The 19,361-nt window shown below is 51.1% G+C and overlaps 1 protein-coding gene across 4 annotated transcripts in view; it reads right to left on the bottom strand.

The window, feature by feature from the left end:
- Positions 1-1,180: 1,180 nt before the first annotated feature.
- Tubgcp3 (tubulin gamma complex component 3) overlaps positions 1,181-19,361 on the bottom strand; it is a 60,675-nt gene continuing 42,494 nt past the window's right edge. For 3 of the 4 annotated variants that reach the window (XM_087588476.1, XM_087588477.1, XM_087588478.1), the window contains 5 exons: positions 14,056-14,144; positions 13,841-13,972; positions 10,520-10,660; positions 3,100-3,216; positions 1,185-2,206 (listed from right to left, as the gene is read on the bottom strand). In XM_087588476.1, coding sequence (XP_087444602.1) covers positions 2,048-2,206; positions 3,100-3,216; positions 10,520-10,660; positions 13,841-13,972; positions 14,056-14,144 — 638 coding nt within the window. In that variant the 3' untranslated portion in view covers positions 1,185-2,047. Of the gene's footprint in view, positions 2,207-3,099; positions 3,217-10,519; positions 10,661-13,840; positions 13,973-14,055; positions 14,145-19,361 lie in introns of all 4 variants that reach the window. The other variant, NM_001107323.2, reaches the window with a different exon arrangement.

Raw genomic sequence — 19,361 nt, 5'->3', positions numbered from 1 at the left:
ATTGCATTTCTGTATTTCAGAAAAGGCAGAGACACACATCATCTTTATCAAAAAAAAAAAATCATAAAATTTTGTTTCCGGAAATCCATTTTCAGAATGTTTCTCATAGATGCGTGTCTGTCTTTTGAGAGGTGTTTTCTTCCCCGTTCACTGTCAAACCATCACTTGTAGCATCTACCCAGGGGAGGGGGATATGGTGTTTCCATGTTTTTCAAAATCTGCCCAGGGGCTTACTCACGGTGCCATCTGCTACACACATAAGACTGGTGGTTTCTTTTCTTCCACACTTAGATTCTGTGAGATGAAATGCCTGTTGCACAGCTGTCTCCTTGCCATGCCACCATGAGGTCGATGGCAGACCTGTTGCGTGCCCAGGAGAATGTCGAACACTCTCTCTGAGCCCGCACCTCCCTCTCTGTATGGTGAAGGTGTGTGTTCTTGTAGATCTTAGAGAGCAGCAGTCATTGGTAAACCCAGGTAGTGCATAGTCCGGCTGGGCCAGCCAGCCTCTCCCGACTCCTTGCCCCAAGGTTGCCTCTCAAGAGCAGGGCGTGGGGCTGTTATCGAGGACTGACCCCAGAGCAGCTGCGGCCAAGACAAAAGCAGTACTCATCACAGTCGAATGACACTGGAAATTCCTTATGGAAATAAACCACACACCAGAATTTCTGGAAGGTCTTGCAGTAGGGAAACTTGCTTCTAAGTTCTGATTTTATGATTTTTTTTTCTCTTGAGGTCTCATGTATCCCAAAGGTTTTCAAACTCCCTGTGTGGGAAAGGGTGACCATGAACTCCTGGTCTTCCAGCTGCTACCTACCACCTGCTGAGGTCACAGGCATGGGCCTCCACACCCAGCTTTGCATTTGTAAGGTTTTAAGGTAAAATTAAATTAAAGCTATGTACTAAAAACTCCTGGTCTTCATCATGTATTCACTACTGGAATACCAAGACTTCCCAGTGCCCTGGAACTTTAAACAGAGCTAGACGTGCAGTCAGCTGGTAGAAGGGACCAGTGTGCAGTAACGACTGCTTGTGCTCCATTGACATTCCAAGTGATATACACATTTCACAAGTTATAAACCACTCCCCACTGTAGTACAGTCGATCAAATTCCATCACTTTCCACCCACAAACCCAGCAAGTAGACAGTTTTTCCAGACTACTCATAAACCACGTGAAACACCTGAAAGATAATGGTTTTTAATTCTCTAAGTTATCACTTATGCAACATAAAAAAGGCATAATTATATGACTGGATAAGACATTTTTACAAAAAAAAAAGTTCCCTCCATCATCTGGTCAGTAGTATATAAATATTTACAATGAAAAAATAGGCAAGGAGAAGGGAAACCTTCAATATCCAAGCTGACTTCTTCCTAACACTTATCAGAACTTTGAAAATAAAACAGTCGGCCTGCTTGGTTCACATCCGCTCAGCTGGTGGTCTGTGGCTGGGCGAGCCGAGGAAACCTCCCTCCACATGGCTCCCGCTCTTTGAAATGTGATTTGAAGGGTAAAGTAAATATAAAAGTGTAAACTCTGGGAGGAAGTGACAACAGTGGGGGGCGACGCTTGGGGTGGATGTCCTCACGCAGGCTCGTGTTCTAAACACTGAAGCCAGGTAAACAGCCTGTGTATTTCTCAGAGACATGTTTCATTTAGTGTCATGATAACAAAAACTGTCTCTACAGAATGAGAAAGAATAGCGGTGACATTACCTTAGTTTATGAACACACCACTGACCTAGTTTTTTGTGGTAAGAAACAGTTTGTTGTTGTTGTTGTTTTTAACTGACAAATATAAATTACGTGGTGGAAGTAAGATGTTCCGACATATCACAGCGTCTTTCGACTACGAAGACTACATGGTAGGTAAGTGGCCTGTTGAACTCGGTGGTGTTACAGACACGCAAGTCCAGTGGATAACAAGACTTCTTCAGCGGACATGGTGCTGAACACTGTGGCCTGTGTGCAGACAGGAGGCTCCTGCAGCTCACACCAGCCTGAAGGTCCCGGCTTGAGTAAGCATCTACTAGCCCGTGCCAGCCTCACGTGTGGGAACTGCGCCGCCCCCTACTGCCCAGAGAAACCCGCAGCCTGGGTTCTCTGGCTTTGTAATGTTCATTGAAGTCCAATCTGAAGCTGAGAAACTGGAGACTTTCATCAGAGCTGGTTGTGAGCAACACCAGAAACTGCTGTACCACACCCTGGGATGAAAGCACAGGGAAGTCAGTCAGAACACTGCCCGCCCACACATAGCCCCTCAAGACACACTGGTACCAACAGGCCTCCAGCAGGAATGAGCATGGAGTCCAGGGTTCACAGGCCTGTGTTGCTCTCCTCAGATGCCGTCTGCACAGAGAGGTAAGCGGTGCACACATTCTGTGTCAAAGTAACTGACCACCTGACTTCCTCTGCACTCACACTGACCACCTGACTTCCTCTGCACTCACGCCGACCACCTGACTTCCTCTGCACTCGCACCGACCACCTGACTTCCTCTGCACTCAAGCCGACCACCTGACTTCCTCTGCACTCACACTGACCACCTGACCACCTGACTTCCTCTGCACTCACACCGACCACCTGACTTCCTCTGCACTCGCACCGACCACCTGACTTCCTCTGCACTCCCACGCTACAGGATTAAGCAGTCACGGATGCTAAGCACCCTTCTCTGTGGTGAACAGAAATCTCAGGGCTCCCCTGCTAATCTCGTTCATCTCACTGGCTGACTAATGTGTGCTCAGTCATCATCTAGTGGGGGAACAGACTCCAGACCACTGTGAAAAGCAGCCTTCCTGTAAGACATAAGTTCTGACAGATCGTGATTTAGTAAAGTACTCATGGCTCCGATCTCTCACTGCCCACACACTGCCTGCACCATCCAGGCAACGGTGCTCTGATGAGCATACGTCACAGGTCCCCAGTGCCTATCTCCCATCGAGGCTCTCTCATCCCAGGTGCACGGCTGCCCCGAGGAGAGCCCAGCACTAGGGCACCGCCCCCCAGGAACTCCATCCCTAGTGCTGCACATCCCCAAACCTCTGGACGAAAGCACTGGTCCCAGGAGACGACACCACGCCTCACACTTACTCACCTGGTAGAAGTGCGTCAGTATTCGCAACTGGGAACACATTTTTGGTATGGAGTCCTGGAATTCTCGGATCCTCTTGTTCTCTTCCTCTTCCTCTGCCGCAGTCACTCCCCACTGGCCCTGGTTGATTAGAAACAGCAAGTTTAACTGTTGGATGCCTCCTTGCTTCAGCACAATGTCACTGTGAGATCTTGTCTTTGTGGCTTCATGCATTGTGGTACAGTGGGCCCCGTGTCCCCCCACATGCCCTTACTCAATGGGCACAGAGGGACTTGTCAGTTCTGAGTGCTGACAGCCTGACTATCATAGTAACACCAGACAATCTTACTGGACCTCGCTTGTTGTTTCTGAGACATACATCTACTCTCGTTCTAAAAGGCCATTTTCAGTCAGACATGCATGTAGCCCACACCCACAATCCCATCTGAGGCATGAGAATGGTTAAGATGAGGCCAGACTGGGCTATCTACAGTGAGACCATATCTTAACGCCCTTTGCCCCTCCCCTCAAAAAGAATGTTCAGTGAGTGGTTCAGCCAGCCTGTATGGGAGTTACCAAGTTCTCTTTTCATCTGTGAACACAGCAAATCCCATTTACTAGATTTTCAGATCTGAGCCTTGGCATTCCTGGCATACACTCTGGTCTTGGGAACATGTTCCTTTTGCTAGGGCCTCTTACTTGCACGTTATATGAGTTGCCCATTGGTATTCAGAACTCAGACTTGTTCTTTCTGAGTCTCACTGGCCTCCTCAGGTGCTTCACAGTCTGGCGTGGCCCTGTTGGAGCTGTGGCCTCACGGGAGGGTCCCCAGCAGGGCCAACTGTACTTTCTGCAGTTCGCATCCCCACAGCACAGCTTCCTGCAGCCCACTCTGGGCACCCGCAGACCATCCGTGTCCCTCACAGACAGCACTGTACTTACATGCACTTAAGGAACTGACATGCTAGTCCTTCCCACTTTCTTACACGTGCACTTTCACCTCTTACTAGGCCTTAGACTAGTTCACAGCTTGTTTACCCACTCCCTCCGCAACCCAGGCCTGGCTGCTGAGGCCTCCAAGAACAAGGACCGTGTGGACATGGGCCAGGGACAATCCTATGATATTTCCGTAAGGATCTGGCTTCATTTTGCCACCACCACCTTGAGATCTTGACTGAAGCCGAATTGAAGATAATGAACTATTTGTTAGAAAAGTGTGTGGACAAGCTTCAAGTCTTTGACAAGGAAGTGCAGACAACAGAGCAGCTACAGGGATCAACACCATGAGAAACCTGGACATCTGCACTGGGACGTCAGGAAAATGTCTCCTCACGGTCAGCACACACAAGCTCAGAGAGCTGTGGTGCATGGTGGCGAGGCTGCACCTCTAAATGGTGGCTCTGTCTGTGTGCTGTTGGTCTTGAAAGTGTGAAAGACACAAGAAGGAAGGAGTGGTGGAGAGCAGCTGAGGTCAGGCACCGTGTGCAGTGTCGAGGTCCCCAGAGAGAAGCTTAAGCTGTGGTAGAGACCTAAAAGTGTTGGGGATGCCAGGATCACAGGACATGTGCTGGAGAAGCTTAGGGCTGAAGGAGTGGGGCTGTCTGAACCCTCTGGAGCCCAGGCAGTTTCACCATGAGCCCAATGCTGGACAGGACGGCAGGGTTTGGTTTGGCCACACTGGATGGGGATTTGGGTGATTATCCTCGCTGTGCCCTTGACTGTTTCACTTTAGAGCTGGATGTTTAACCTGTGCATTGTATGCCAGAAGTGTGCAAGTTCATTTAACCTGTTTAATCTGTGCATTGTATGCTAGAAGTGTGCAAGTTCATTTAATCTGTTTAATCTGTGCATTATATGCTAGAAGTGTGCAAGTTCATTTAATCTGTTTAATCTGTGCATTATATGCTAGAAGTGTGCAAGTTCATTTTGATCCTATAGGAGTTCACAGTTCAGTCTCTGGACCTCTAAAACATTGGAAAACTATAGAAACTTAAAATTGAACTGTATTTTACGTTATGAGAATAACATAAGACTTTGGGGAGAAGGGTAAATGGTGTGCTGGTTAATTTTATGTCAAACTGGCACAAGCGCTTGTGATCTGAGAGAAGGGAACCTCAACTGAGAAGGTGCCTCCAGAAGACAGTGCTGTAGTCAAGCCCGTGGTGCATTTTCTCAGTTAGCAATTGACAGGAGAGGGCCCAGCCCATTGCGGATGGTTCCATCCCTGGGCTGGTGGTGCTGAGTTCTACAAGAAAGCAGGCTGAGCAAGCCATGAGAAGTTCTCCTGTAAGCAGCGCCCTCCATGACCTCTGCGTCAGCTCCTGCCTCCTGGCTCTTGCCCTGAGTTCCTTTTGGTGACACAGTGATGTGGTAATGTAAGCCAAATAAGCCTCCAAGTTGCTTTTGGTCACACCAACTATGACAGAAAGGTGTGGCTTAAAGTAATGTGTCCATGTGTCGGGTGGACAAAGCAGGGAGTTGTAATGAGTCGTTCTAGTTATCAAATTGACAAACTGTGTGATCGCCTGGGTGTCAATGAAGACCGCCTAGACTCGGCTGGTCTACAGGCAAATCTGTGAGGGGTTTTCCTTCAGTGAGGTGGAAGGGCTCACCCTGGCTGTCAACAGCACCCTCTATTTGCTAGGTCCTGGCTGATGCACAGGAAACCATGCACTGAGCCCTGGGACACTCACGTTCTTCGCTCCCTCAAGCTTCTACCACTGTGACTTCACCACTGAGAAAGGAAGCTGGCCCTGTGAGCTGAAGCTAACCCCTTCCCCTGAGTTACTTTCATCAAAGTATTTTGATCCACAATTGGAAAGGAAACTGAAGAGCACCAGGACCACAGCGGGATGGGCCCAGGAGCCCTGCTGGAAGCAGCCATCTACGTTTCTTATCGGATGTGCAGGCTACATTGGTTTTTAGTGGCATTTCTTTTAAACTTTCATCCCAACTGCTACTGATACAAAGAAAACAGACTGTTGCATATTTGATTTACAGATACCCAAACAAACTCACTTTTACATTCCAATAATTCACCTCAAGGTTATTTTAAATTTTAACCCACAACCAACTTTTGCAAAAAAATCTGTTTTCTCTGTCCCGCTTCCCCCATGCTCACACTGGCGGGACCAGCAGTTCCCCCTCTCGCTCTCATCCTGCTCTCAGCTCTTCAGTGACAAGCAGACCTGCCATACAGCTCTTTAATTTGGAATTGATTAACTTTTCTTCTTTATTTTGCAAATGTGGGTTATGACAATTTTATTAGACCAATCAAAGAGTTCTGTATTCTTGGATAACTTTGAACATTCTGTAACCTGTTTCCATTTGGTACTTCAAGTAGTAAAAGTCTTGGAGTTTCACATTCATGTTCTGCTACACAGAGAGCAGCAGAAATGTAGCCAGTTAATCTGAGACGACAGGATAACGCTGCAGAATCACCACTACACAGGACAGGGTTATGTGGATTCGGAGCACACTTACTTGGCAGAGTAGATTCTCAGCAAAGTAGTACTAGTCACTGGATTTCACTTACGCAGCTGGTACTGCTTCCTGAGTCTTACTGAACAGGGGCGTGTACAGAAGTGTGGGCGTGAAAGGCAGCAGGAACTAAGTATGCTAATGCTAAAACCCGGAGTGTCAATGTATAAAATGTATTTCTTAAACTAAAAGAAGTAAAAGCCCTTCAATCCTAAATTTGAATTGGAAATATCATAATAACTGAAGGTTTTTGAGAAGAAACGTGGGAAGAGAGTGAAGAAGAGCCATGAATTGCAGAAGGAAGGCCTCTGGGACTGCCCCGCCAACAGCGGCATGACAGAGTGCGGAAGCCAGCCCTCGTGCGAGGCACTCAGGATGCTGAAGCCCTGCCGGGAGCCGGCTCCGCCTCTCACAGGTTCAGTGGACCCACACCTGAATGACTGCTGCACACTATTTCACCTTTTGAATTTAAGTTTTGCAGGTGGTTTCAGCTTTATAGCTCTCCCAGGCAACCACGCGTCTCCGAATGAAACACAGTGGATGACCTGCACTTGGTGTGTGGCTGTGTCCCTTCTGTGCTGACCGCTGACATCAGGTGAGACCGCCACTGTGCACACAACTAGCCACCATGCTAGTATCACAATGGCAAATCGTGTTTGTTTGTTTGTTTGGCTGGTTGGTTGGTTCTTTTAGGACAGGGTCTCACTATATACCTCTGGCTGACCTGGAACTCACTGTGTGGACCAGGCTGCCCTCAGACTGGGAGATCTACCTGCCTCTGCTTCCTGAGTGCTGGGGTTAAAGGTGTGCACCACCACTGTCTGCCTAGAACAACAGACTCTAGAGGCTGGTTTCAGTAGGTTATAATATACAGTAAGAACTTTCTAGAAGGGTGACAGTGAGGTCACACTGAGTATCATGATTACAAGTCACACCACAGATAACAACTGTCACCATAGAGACATAAATGATAGCTAGGGCAGAATCCTGGGCTTGTCAGTCACACACAGGCTGGGCATGGATCAGGAGCTCATGTGTGTGGAACCCCATGGCTCCTTAGGGTTACTCACAAACCTCTGCAGTCAAGAGCTATACCAGCAGCACCAAAAGGAGACACACTTCTGCTTCCAAACATCACGTTTTGGCGCCTGTGATGTGGCTGCTAGACACGGCTGCTCACATGGGCACTGTTACTGCGACAGGCTCAAAAGTAAAACCAACCTGACTGTGCCAACCACACAACTTGCCTTCCACTACCCCAAGAGCAGGTGCCCAGAGAGAGAGAGCAGAGACCCAGAGAGAGCAGAGGCCCAGAGAGAGCAGAGGCCCAGAGAGAGCAGAGGCCCAGAGAGAACAGAGGCCCAGAGAGAGCAGAGGCCCAGAGAGAGCAGAGGCCCAGAGAGAACAGAGGCCCAGAGAGAGCAGAGGCCCAGAGAGAGCAGAGGCCCAGAGAGAACAGAGGCCCAGAGAGAGCAGAGGCCCAGAGAGAACAGAGGCCCAGAGAGAGCAGAGGCCCAGAGAGAGAGAGAGCAGAGGCCCAGAGAGAGCAGAGGCCCAGAGAGAGCAGAGGCCCAGAGAGAGCAGAGGCCCAGAGAGAACAGAGGCCCAGAGAGAGCAGAGGCCCAGAGAGAACAGAGGCCCAGAGAGAGCAGAGGCCCAGAGAGAGCAGAGGCCCAGAGAGAACAGAGGCCCAGAGAGAGCAGAGGCCCAGAGAGAACAGAGGCCCAGAGAGAGCAGAGGCCCAGAGAGAGAGAGAGCAGAGGCCCAGAGAGAGAGAGAGCAGAGGCCCAGAGAGAGCAGAGGCCCAGAGAGAGCAGAGACCCAGAGAGAGCAGAGGCCCAGAGAGAGCAGAGGCCCAGAGAGAGAGAGAGCAGAGGCCCAGAGAGAGAGAGAGAGCAGAGGCCCAGAGAGAACAGAGGCCCAGAGAGAGAGAGCAGAGGCCCAGAGAGAGCAGAGGCCCAGAGAGAACAGAGGCCCAGAGAGAGCAGAGGCCCAGAGAGAGCAGAGGCCCAGAGAGAGCAGAGACCCAGAGAGAGCAGAGGCCCAGAGAGAGAGCAGAGGCCCAGAGAGAGAGAGAGAGAGAGCAGAGGCCCAGAGAGAACAGAGGCCCAGAGAGAGAGAGCAGAGGCCCAGAGAGAACAGAGGCCCAGAGAGAGCAGAGGCCCAGAGAGAGCAGAGACCCAGAGAGAGCAGAGGCCCAGAGAGAGCAGAGACCCAGAGAGAGCAGAGGCCCAGAGAGAGAGAGCAGAGGCCCAGAGAGAGAGAGAGAGAGCAGAGGCCCAGAGAGAACAGAGGCCCAGAGAGAGAGAGCAGAGACCCAGAGAGAGCAGAGGCCCAGAGAGAGCAGAGACCCAGAGAGAGCAGAGGCCCAGAGAGAACAGAGGCCCAGAGAGAGCAGAGACCCAGAGAGAGCAGAGACCCAGAGAAAGCAGAGGCCCAGAGAGAGAGAGCAGAGGCCCAGAGAGAACAGAGGCCCAGAGAGAGCAGAGGCCCAGAGAGAACAGAGGCCCAGAGAGAGCAGAGGCCCAGAGAGAGCAGAGACCCAAAGAGAGCAGAGGCCAAGAGAGAACAGAGGCCCAGAGAGAGCAGAGGCCCAGAGAGAACAGAGGCCCAGAGAGAGCAGAGGCCCAGAGAGAGAGAGAGAGAGAGCAGAGGCCCAGAGAGAACAGAGGCCCAGAGAGAGCAGAGGCCCAGAGAGAACAGAGGCCCAGAGAGAGCAGAGACCCAGAGAGAGCAGAGGCCCAGAGAGAGCAGAGGCCCAGAGAGAGCAGAGGCCCAGAGAGAGAGAGCAGAGGCCCAGAGAGAGAGAGAGAGCAGAGGCCCAGAGAGAACAGAGGCCCAGAGAGAGAGAGCAGAGGCCCAGAGAGAGCAGAGGCCCAGAGAGAGAGAGCAGAGGCCCAGAGAGAGCAGAGGCCCAGAGAGAACAGAGGCCCAGAGAGCAGAGACCCAGAGAGAGCAGAGGCCCAGAGAGAGCAGAGACCCAGAGAGAGCAGAGGCCCAGAGAGAGAGAGCAGAGGCCCAGAGAGAGAGAGAGCAGAGGCCCAGAGAGAACAGAGGCCCAGAGAGAGAGAGCAGAGGCCCAGAGAGAGAGCAGAGGCCCAGAGAGAGAGAGCAGAGGCCCAGAGAGAGCAGAGGCCCAGAGAGAGAGAGAGCAGAGGCCCAGAGAGAGCAGAGACCCAGAGAGAGCAGAGGCCCAGAGAGAGAGAGCAGAGGCCCAGAGAGAGCAGAGGCCCAGAGAGAGAGAGCAGAGGCCCAGAGAGAGCAGAGGCCCAGAGAGAACAGAGGCCCAGAGAGAGCAGAGGCCCAGAGAGAACAGAGGCCCAGAGAGAGAGAGCAGAGGCCCAGAGAGAGCAGAGGCCCAGAGAGAGCAGAGGCCCAGAGAGAGCAGAGGCCCAGAGAGAACAGAGGCCCAGAGAGAGCAGAGGCCCAGAGAGAGCAGAGGCCCAGAGAGAGCAGAGACCCAGAGAGAGCAGAGGCCCAGAGAGAGCAGAGGCCCAGAGAGAGAGAGCAGAGGCCCAGAGAGAGCAGAGGCCCAGAGAGAGAGAGCAGAGGCCCAGAGAGAGCAGAGGCCCAGAGAGAGCAGAGGCCCAGAGAGAGCAGGCGCCCAGAGAGAGCAGAGGCCCAGGCTAGCAAGAACAAGAACCCCCATCAATTCCAGGTCACTGGGAACACACAGAAACGTTCTACGGAAACGTAGCTCATGTGTGAGCTAGTAAACAAGTCAGGGTCCCTCAGCTTCAGGTAAGTGACAGAGCAGCAGGCTGACTGGAGGCTGCAGTAGACACTGGGGCACCACCTTTGTGGGCATTCTGAAGCTTGACGATAGCAGTGAGAGGAGCACTCACTGACAGCACGCAGAACTTCAGTAGACTCACAGTGGACCGCATGCTGCCTCAGCAGAAAAGCTACTGCCACCGCTCGTGGTGACTGGCCAGCCATGAGAAAGCAGGAGTTAAAAACCTACCTCAGTTTCACGCTGTTTCTTCTTCTCTTCAAATTGCAGCCGCCTCTGCAGCTCCTCCAGAGCAGCTCTGTACATTGTGTCTTGGGCGTTCTGAAGTTCAATGATTTGATCAAACACGGCTCTCAGTTGGTTTAAAAGCACCTGAAAAACCAGCATTTTAAGTGAGCCTCAGATGCTAGCAAGGAGTGTCTGCTTAAATACACATGTGCTTTGGGGCTGCCTCCTCTAACACTCGGGGAGACACGTCCCCAGTATAGCCATACTGGAAGAGTGGTGGGAGAGTGGAAGCACTGGGCCATGAGGCCTCCACCCTAACAAGGCAGCTGATGCCGTTCACAGGTGGCTCTCGACGACGCTCACAAAACTGAATTCTGACTCTCGAGAGTGGACCGCTCTAAAGTAACATCTACTGCACAGAGTGTGAACTGAGGACATAGACATATTAATACCACATGTGTGCCTAGACTTGTGTACACATCTCCAGAGCCTCACAGCAACACAAAAATGGACAAGTTCCTCCTAGTCCTTGCTTTGTGTCTGACTGTTCTGTTGCTGTGTGGAGACACCATGATCAGGACAGCTCATGAGGAGTTTAATTGGGGTTTGTTTACAGTTTCAGAGGGTTAGTCTGTGACTAACATGGTGGGAAGCAGGCAGGCATGGCACTAGAGCAGTACCTGAGAGCTTTACATCCTGATGCCCAAGCAGCAAGCGGAGTGGGGGACACTGGGCCTGGCATGAGCTTTTTGAAACATTGAAAGGCACTCCCAGTGACATACCTCCTTCAACAAGGCCACACCGCCTAATCTTTCCCAAACAGTTCTACTAACTGGGGACCACGTCTTTGAGCACAGAAGCCATCCTCATTCAAAGCACCACACTTCTCTCTAGCCAGCCTAGTCCTAGAGAGAAGGATATCCCACACTCCAGTTAATGAGCTATTCCTAGCACCCACCTCTGGGCCACAAGAGTGCCCTGTCCTGTTGAGATGTCAGGCAACACCAATGACGGCTGAGCTACCTGTGTACCCAAGTGAGACTGCAGCAACTCTGAGAGCATGAGAACCTAAGAACACAGGTACTGCAGAGGGACCAGTGCACAGTTCTCATTTACTGCAATGCATTGTGTGAAACAGGGCCTTCAGCCTGCACAGTACTGCAGGAGACAGAGGGCCTGATCAGGTGATGTCACTGCATGACACAAGCCATGTGGATCCTGCTGAATGCAGGCTCAAGCAAGTGTCCTGTTCTCTGTCTAGAACACTGCGTCTCCTCAAGGTCACTAACTGATACTTCACTTAAGTGGAGTATACGCTGTGGGCTTCTGCGTCTGCTCCAAGGGCCTGAAGTGCACACTCTGAGCTGCCCTTTACACTGCGCTGCACAGGTTTTCTCCTCAATGTTGCACAATCAAAGGGGTATCTGCAACTGGATCATGACAACTGATTTTTCTCACAACGTGAAAATATGAAAATACCATATTTAAAGTTAATACGTCCAAAACAGATTGCCTTGTTTTCTATACTAGACTTCTTTCCTAGGAACAAATAATGACAAATCACTCCAGAGCCAGTTACGTGGCCCATACCTATAATCTCGACCCAATGGAGGCCAAGGCAGGAAGATCACAGGGCCCAGGCCACTCTGAGACCCTGTTTCTAAAGCAAGCAAACGACACCCAGTTGGGTTACTACACAGCCATAAGGCACAACCTCAAGGCTAATGGAGTCTAGGGCAGAGCTCCTTCAGTGCAGCTGGCTGGGACCAACCCCAAACACAGAGCACATGGACTTTGCTCACACCCACAGCTACTCTACAAACTCAACAACTAGGATGACCAACTTGGCTCACACAGACACTGCCCAATCGTGTATGAGCTCAGCCCGCAGGTTAGCAGAGCCGTAGGGTACAGTGGGCCAGTGTGGGTGCAGGTCTTAGAATTCCAACATTTTCTGAAAAGCAATACACCTGGTGACTTTCACACCTGCTTCCTATGCAAAATGACATAAAATGTGACTTGTGCAGCTTGAAAAGAGAAGCTGCTACATTTATGAGTTGGTTACCATGGTATCATATAATTTAATTCCCACAAGTTTACACTGTGCCTCTGAAGACAGGAGAATCTGGAGTCACAGTAAGAGGCTGGCATCTGCCTGAGCGCTGACTTTGACCCATGTAAGGGTGCTTCATGTCTTTGGCACGTCAGAGAATGGTCAGGACCTGTGGGACCATTATGTGCTCACCACCATACTGATGCCATCACAGACACCTTCATAACAAACATAGGTGCCAGGTAACAGACGTGAAACCCACCGTACTATCAACCTCACAGAGAACGGACTTAGTAAGAATGGACAGCAGGGCCCCAGGCGACTTCAGGTGCCCATTTCATGAGTTACTAATTCTGTTCAAAGGATATTAGCGCTCTATGCCACCTTTTCAGCATCTAGAAAGCAAATTCCGTACCTTCAATCACTAGACACTGATATATAAACTCTTTAATAATTAAGTTTAATCCAAACACTTCTCCCCAGCATAGGCTAATGCAGACGAACAGAAGACAAACAGAAGTCTTGGTAAAGTAGGCAGAAGCTAGACAGAGACCTGGAATGTGTCTCAGGCCGCTCACACAGTGAGAAATGCTCTCGGGGAGTCAACCTGAGGCAGTTTACCTGCCTGATGCTCAGAATGTGTTCTCTCTCAACCCAGACCTTTAAAGGAAATCAGAACTCCAGAAAGCCTCGCTACTCAAAAACAGGCACCTTTCTAGAAGAGGCTCTCTACAAGAAAAGAAACCAAGCCAAAAGCCCTGAGCTATCAGGTCCTCACAGCCCTGTGCACACAGTCTGTTTAAATTCAGGCAGCCACATGCCATTACGTAAAATACCACTATCCCTAGACTAAGAAAAGGAAAGCAGGAGTAGGGTGTGGTCACTGTGAGAACGCCTGTCTAGGCTACACACGGCCTAGGGCTGAGCCCAGCATGAAGGAGGAGGAAGATGCCCGAGCTCTAGATGCCTCCCTTTACACAGGCCACCACCTGTTCCAGTGTTTGGATGCCCTTCAGCGTCCATCCTGTCGCAGCTCCACAGGGTGGCATTCCCCATGACTCTCCTACTCCGCACGCCATCAACAGTGTACTGTTGCTTCCCATGATGTCACCGCCATGTCAGATGTCAGAGCACACTCACTCACCACCTTTATTCCAGTTCTGCTAGGAAGTGATTCTCAAACCCCAGTTTAACAGACCTTTCTCAATCACTGACGCGGCAGCCCCGGACAAATGGCAGTTTCGGTCCCGGCAGGCAGGACTGAGCCTTACCCTGGAGTTGCTGTCCAGGAGACAGCGGGATGTGATGGTGTCCAGGAACGCCTCGTGTGCCGCGATAATGTGGTCCAAGTCCTGGGCTTGCTGCACTCTGTTCCAGAGCTCATCCCAGGAGCACTCGAGAACCTGGAAGGACAAGCTGAGACTGTGGGAAGGGCCTGCTGAGCTCATACCACTGCACCACACTGCAGGGCAGCAAGCTGACTCACCTCAAAGGTGATGTAGTACTGCATCTGATGGATGAAGTGCACCATCTCCGAGGCCAGGATGTGGCACTGGTGAAGCACCCCGGAGAACTCTGCAAAAGATGAGTGTCATCAGGGAAGGGGGTGCTGGTGTTTGTACAGACCCCTATGCACGCAAGCCTCCCGCTAACAAGGCCGTAAGTAAGCCTTACTCCAGATGCCAGAGACCAGAAGCTCTCCGCCCACTCTTGTGCCTTAGCGAAAGGGCTGGACTAAGAGTACTTGCTTTGAAGGCATGTGGACTCGACTTCACACCCCAGTACCCATGTAACGGCCTGAGCATGGTCGTGCCCATAACTCCAGCATTGGAGGGTCAGGGAAGATCTCAGGGGCTGGCTGGGTGACAGCCTAGGGAATAAGGTGCAGAGTGACAGAGAACAGCACATGTCCTCTTCCTCTTCTGGGGCTCGCTCACTGGCACATGCAAATGTATGCACATACACACACACACACATATCACACACACACACATACACACACACACACACACACACACACACACACACACACACACACACACACGGCTAAGTAGGAAAGTTTGATTTATAGAAATGAGCACCATGTCTAACTAGAAGCCTTATTTTATGTTATCTGCAACTAGCCCATCTACCACGCAAGGAATGGCTATTTCTCCCTATTTATTCAAAGACAAGAGGGTCTCGGGTGGGCCCTAACTCAGTAGGAAGAAAAGGGAGGGATCCCAGGGAGCGGCCCTGCATGTGCAGCCCGAGGGAGCAGAACAGTACTGGCTTCAGCTGCACTGTGGATCTCTGGCCTATAGAATGTTAAACAGGATTAACATCTGATGGTTTAAGTGACCCAGCTTGTAGTGCTGGGCCCTGATAAATAACGTCAGTCTTCACAAGTGACTATTAGGTGACAGGTGAGGGGCTCTGAGGGACTGCGGCCCCCAGAGAGAGGATGACATCAAAAAAGACGCACCTCTGGGGACAGAGACCAAGAGGCACTGCTGTCCTAGGGCAGTGAGCACATTTGCTCAACAGAGGAAAGATCAAAACACAACCCCAAGTTTAAAACAAAACAAAAACAAACAAAAACCTTAAATTCTTCGATGACTGTACCCAGAGCGTAACACAAACCAGCGTGTGCACACAGACTGCACATGAGTGCACACAGTCACAGGAACAGGCAGCAGCAAGTCTGACCCTAATGAATCTGAGGAGGGGTCAGGGAAGCAAGCCTTTAGAAAGTGAGAGGGAAACACAGAAGGCGGAGACTGCTCTCCTGGGCTTCCTGATGAGGGTGCCAGACACTGCAAAACTACCCTCTGGCCATGAATGGCCGGTGCCATTTTCAATCAGAGCAGCTGTCATCAGCCAGACTCTCACAAGGTGAAGCCACCAACAGCTCCTAGGGAACAACGGTCTACAACCTGCACTGAGTGTTCCCAGCCCTTCTCCAGGAACACAAGCGGTTACCAATCACTGGAGGGACAGGAACTCTTCTTGTTTAGCCACATGGAATGCGCCCTTACTCCTGGGTGTAACCCAGTAAGTCCAGTGATTCACCCACCTGGACTTCAGGGTGAAGAGACTGCCCAGGAAGGGTGAGGCAGCAGATGGGCACAAGGTTTGTACAGAGGCAGGCAGTCCAAGGACTCCCCACTGACAGGCCCCAGGGTCCCCATGCTTCCCTGGTCAGAAGTCACAGCTTAGTTGTTAGAAATGTATCTACACCTTCCTTAGCAAACACCAGAGTCCTCAGACCGCTCAAGAGAGCTGTGTGCCCACACCATAGGTGTCATTCCCCCGTGGCTATTAGTCGCCTTTGACCAGAAGTGTGGCCATCCAGCACAGGACCCTCAGAAGAGCAGCACACTCCACAGGTCTCCCCCACAATATCTATCAATGAATACAGCTGATCTGCAGCAATTTTCTTTGAATAGAAACAGTCCCAGCAGACAGAGGAGGGACGTGAGACAGTTAGCAAATAAACTTTCACCGTCCAGAGAGGCTGGGAGGTCCATCTTTATAGGAGCAGTAAACAACTGGCTGGGAGGAGGCCTGCCAACCTGTTGAGCGGCCTGCATGTCTACAGGGTGCAGGCTCCAGGAACAAGCTCTGGTTAGTGGTACCCAAGCCAGGATGGGTCTTCAGTGATGCAGCTGCATTTGAGTCACATGTGCTCCTTCAAGTAGCCTCTCGCCAGTACCAACCCCAATAAACTCACTGCTTTGCTACGCTGGACTCAAGGTAACTGTTACTTTGGTCTGTCTTGGTTCCCTGTCTGGAGTGAGCAGACATCCGTTCCCATCTCCCTAGGAAAATGTCACACAATGATGATCTGACAAGGGGGGTACGCTTCCCAGTTCTCTTGAAGGTCTAGAACAGTGTGGTTTTCCCCATTGAAACTAGGCTATCTAACCCAATTCTCTAGTCATACAATTGACTTCTGTTTCCCACACAGAGGACATAGCCACTCTATAGGCATATACGTTTTACAGCCTACTTTAACAAGGGCTCAACCTGCCCTCTTGCCCACCACCCACTAGAAGTTATTAGGATTCGGGGGAAGTGGACCTGTTTAGAAATAGTTCTTTGGGGGCAACTGCAATCTTTGTTGTCAGGATATCAGCAGTCCGGTCCTCTAGCAAACACCAACACAAGTCGGCAGCAGCAGAGCCTACTCAGCAAGCACCACCCAGGGATCAGCAGGGCAGTTCAACCACAAGAAACCATGAGGCTCACCAACCCACCAGAGACCACTGAGGAAGCGGTAAGAAGCCACAGAACCTCACGAGAAGCTCTTTGGTCAGTTTCTCTCTACAACATTACCACAAGCAGAGCTCAGCAGCACAGTGTAAGGTGAACCAATATACGTGTGTAGGTTAGAGAAGAACAGCGAAGCAGAGCAGAGCAAACCAATGCTTGAGCCCCGTCCCCCACTGTCTGTCAGTCATATTTATGTTCCTTCTAAATATCACGTGTCCTTTCATGTGTCTGCTATAGCAAAACATCCTTTCACCTGCGTACCCCAGCAAAACATCATTCGACATAACTGACTTCCAAAGAAACCGGAAGTTTCCACTTTACCACCCTCTGTCAAGAGGCACTCAGTCACGCACGGCAGTGCTCAGTCACGCACAGCAGTGCTCAGTTATGCACAGCAGTGCTCAGTTATGCACAGCAGTGCTCAGTCACGCACAGCAGTGCTCAGTCATGCACAGCAGTGCTCAGTCACGCACAGCAGTGCTCAGTTACGCACAGCAGTGCTCAGTTATGCACGGCAGTGCTCAGTTATGCACGGCAGTGCTCAGTTATGCACGGCAGTGCTCAGTCACGCACAGCAGTGCTCAGTTATGCACAGCAGTGCTCAGTTATGCACAGCAGTGCTCAGTTATGCACGGCAGTGCTCAGTCACGCACGGCAGTGCTCAGTCACGCACGGCAGTGCTCAGTCACGCACGGCAGTGCTCAGTCACGCACGGCAGTGCTCAGTTATGCATGGCAGTGCTCAGTCACGCACAGCAGTGCTCAGTTATGCATGGCCATGCTCAGTTATGCACGGCAGTGCTCAGTCACGCACAGCAGTGCTCAGTCACACACAGCAGTGCTCAGTTATGCACAGCAGTGCTCAGTCACGCACAGCAGTGCTCAGTTATGCACGGCAGTGCTCAGTCACGCACGGCAGTGCTCAGTTATGCATGGCAGTGCTCAGTCACGCACAGCAGTGCTCAGTTATGCATGGCCGTGCTCAGTTATGCACGGCAGTGCTCAGTCACGCACGGCAGTGCTCAGTCACGCACAGCAGTGCTCAGTCACACACAGCAGTGCTCGGTTATGCATGGCCGTGCCCCCAGAAGAAAATACTCTGCAGATCTACTGTGAGTTTTCACCAAGAGCCAGATGGAAAGGAGACTGCCTCTCCCAATTTGATGGAACTGTTCCAGGGGATCCTGAGCACGGCAGTGTACCCTAAAACTTCCTTGTGTACTGGAGTATGTCACCTCACGTTTGTGCACTGTGAGGTTCTACAGCAGCCTCCAGGCTGGGCGATCCCTAGGAGAAACTATGCATGCACATTCACCCCAGTCCTCAAACCCCGCCCACAGACCTGCGTGACAGAGCTAACACTCGTGCTCGTCCTTCAGTCTCCACTACGTGATGGACATGGTTTTCTTCCTAGGAAAAGCTGTCCCTCAGCCCGTGAAGGAAACTGCATTGAGAACATGGCCCCCAGGCATGACTGCAGTCTGTTACCCTCGTAGCTGTCCTTGTGGCAGCTCTGTAGGCTCTGAGGACCATGGACTTGATTCAAAGTCCTTTAGCCCTCGAGATATAACCTGTTATCCCTTAACTCTCTACCCAGCGTCCTGAAAATGCGTACCAAATGCATGCTTAAAGAATGTTTCATGACTGGCCCAGAAGAACGGTCTTGGTCAACACCACACTGAGGTACAATGAACACACAAGTGTGCCCTACTGGCTTTACACACAAACTTAGGAATGTCTATGGGGGGCTGGAGACATGGCTCACACTTGTTGTTCACCAGGTTCAACACCCACATGACAGCTCACAACTGTCAGTGATGCCGACTTCAGGGGAGCCGACTCCCTCATCTAGTTCTGAAGACATCAAGCACACACGCGGTGCACATACACGCATGCCAGCAAATACATTAAAATGAAAACAAGGACCTTCCTTCCCTTCCACTTATGTATCTAGAGATGGATTCATTCCTGGTTGTCTACCGCCCTCTAAAGGCCACTGAAAGACCTTCAGTGTGAGCTGAACCAGCGGCTCCGTGGCCCAGGCATGTTCAGCAGGACATACCTGCAGCAGGAGACACGTTACCACCCAAGGTCCAAGATTTCAGTTTAAAGAAATACCTTAAATCCCCTCTGCAACCTGCACTTCCCATGGTGCTGCTCCGTTTAAGGTGATGAAATAAAGTCCTGTCCATTTTCTTTTCCAAAGCTTTGGATTTAAAAGATGCTTTAGGAGCCAGCACTTTTCCGCATGGCTGCAGTTCAGCCCCCCTCGCCCTCGTGCCCGTCCTAACGGCATTCGGCGTGTGAGAATTACAGGCAAGTGCCACTCACAAAGACAACAGCTCACTGTTGGGCTCAGGCTGGGTCTGAGGACCTCTTTGCAAGTTTAATCCCAGAGACCCAAGGCAATGACACTGTCAGAGCCAAGGCAGGCACAGAGAGCTGATTCAACATGTCCTTAGACGACACCACCTTTGTACGATATGTAAGACTAAATACATCGCCACAAAGGAAACAGCTGCCCAGAGGGCTGGTCCGT

Source organism: Rattus norvegicus, chromosome 16, assembly GCF_021556685.1.
Source record: "Rattus norvegicus strain SHRSP/BbbUtx chromosome 16, alternate assembly SHRSP_T2T, whole genome shotgun sequence".
In the NCBI taxonomy this organism is placed as follows: domain Eukaryota; kingdom Metazoa; phylum Chordata; class Mammalia; order Rodentia; family Muridae; genus Rattus; species Rattus norvegicus.
This window is presented reverse-complemented; position numbering and strand designations above follow the sequence as displayed.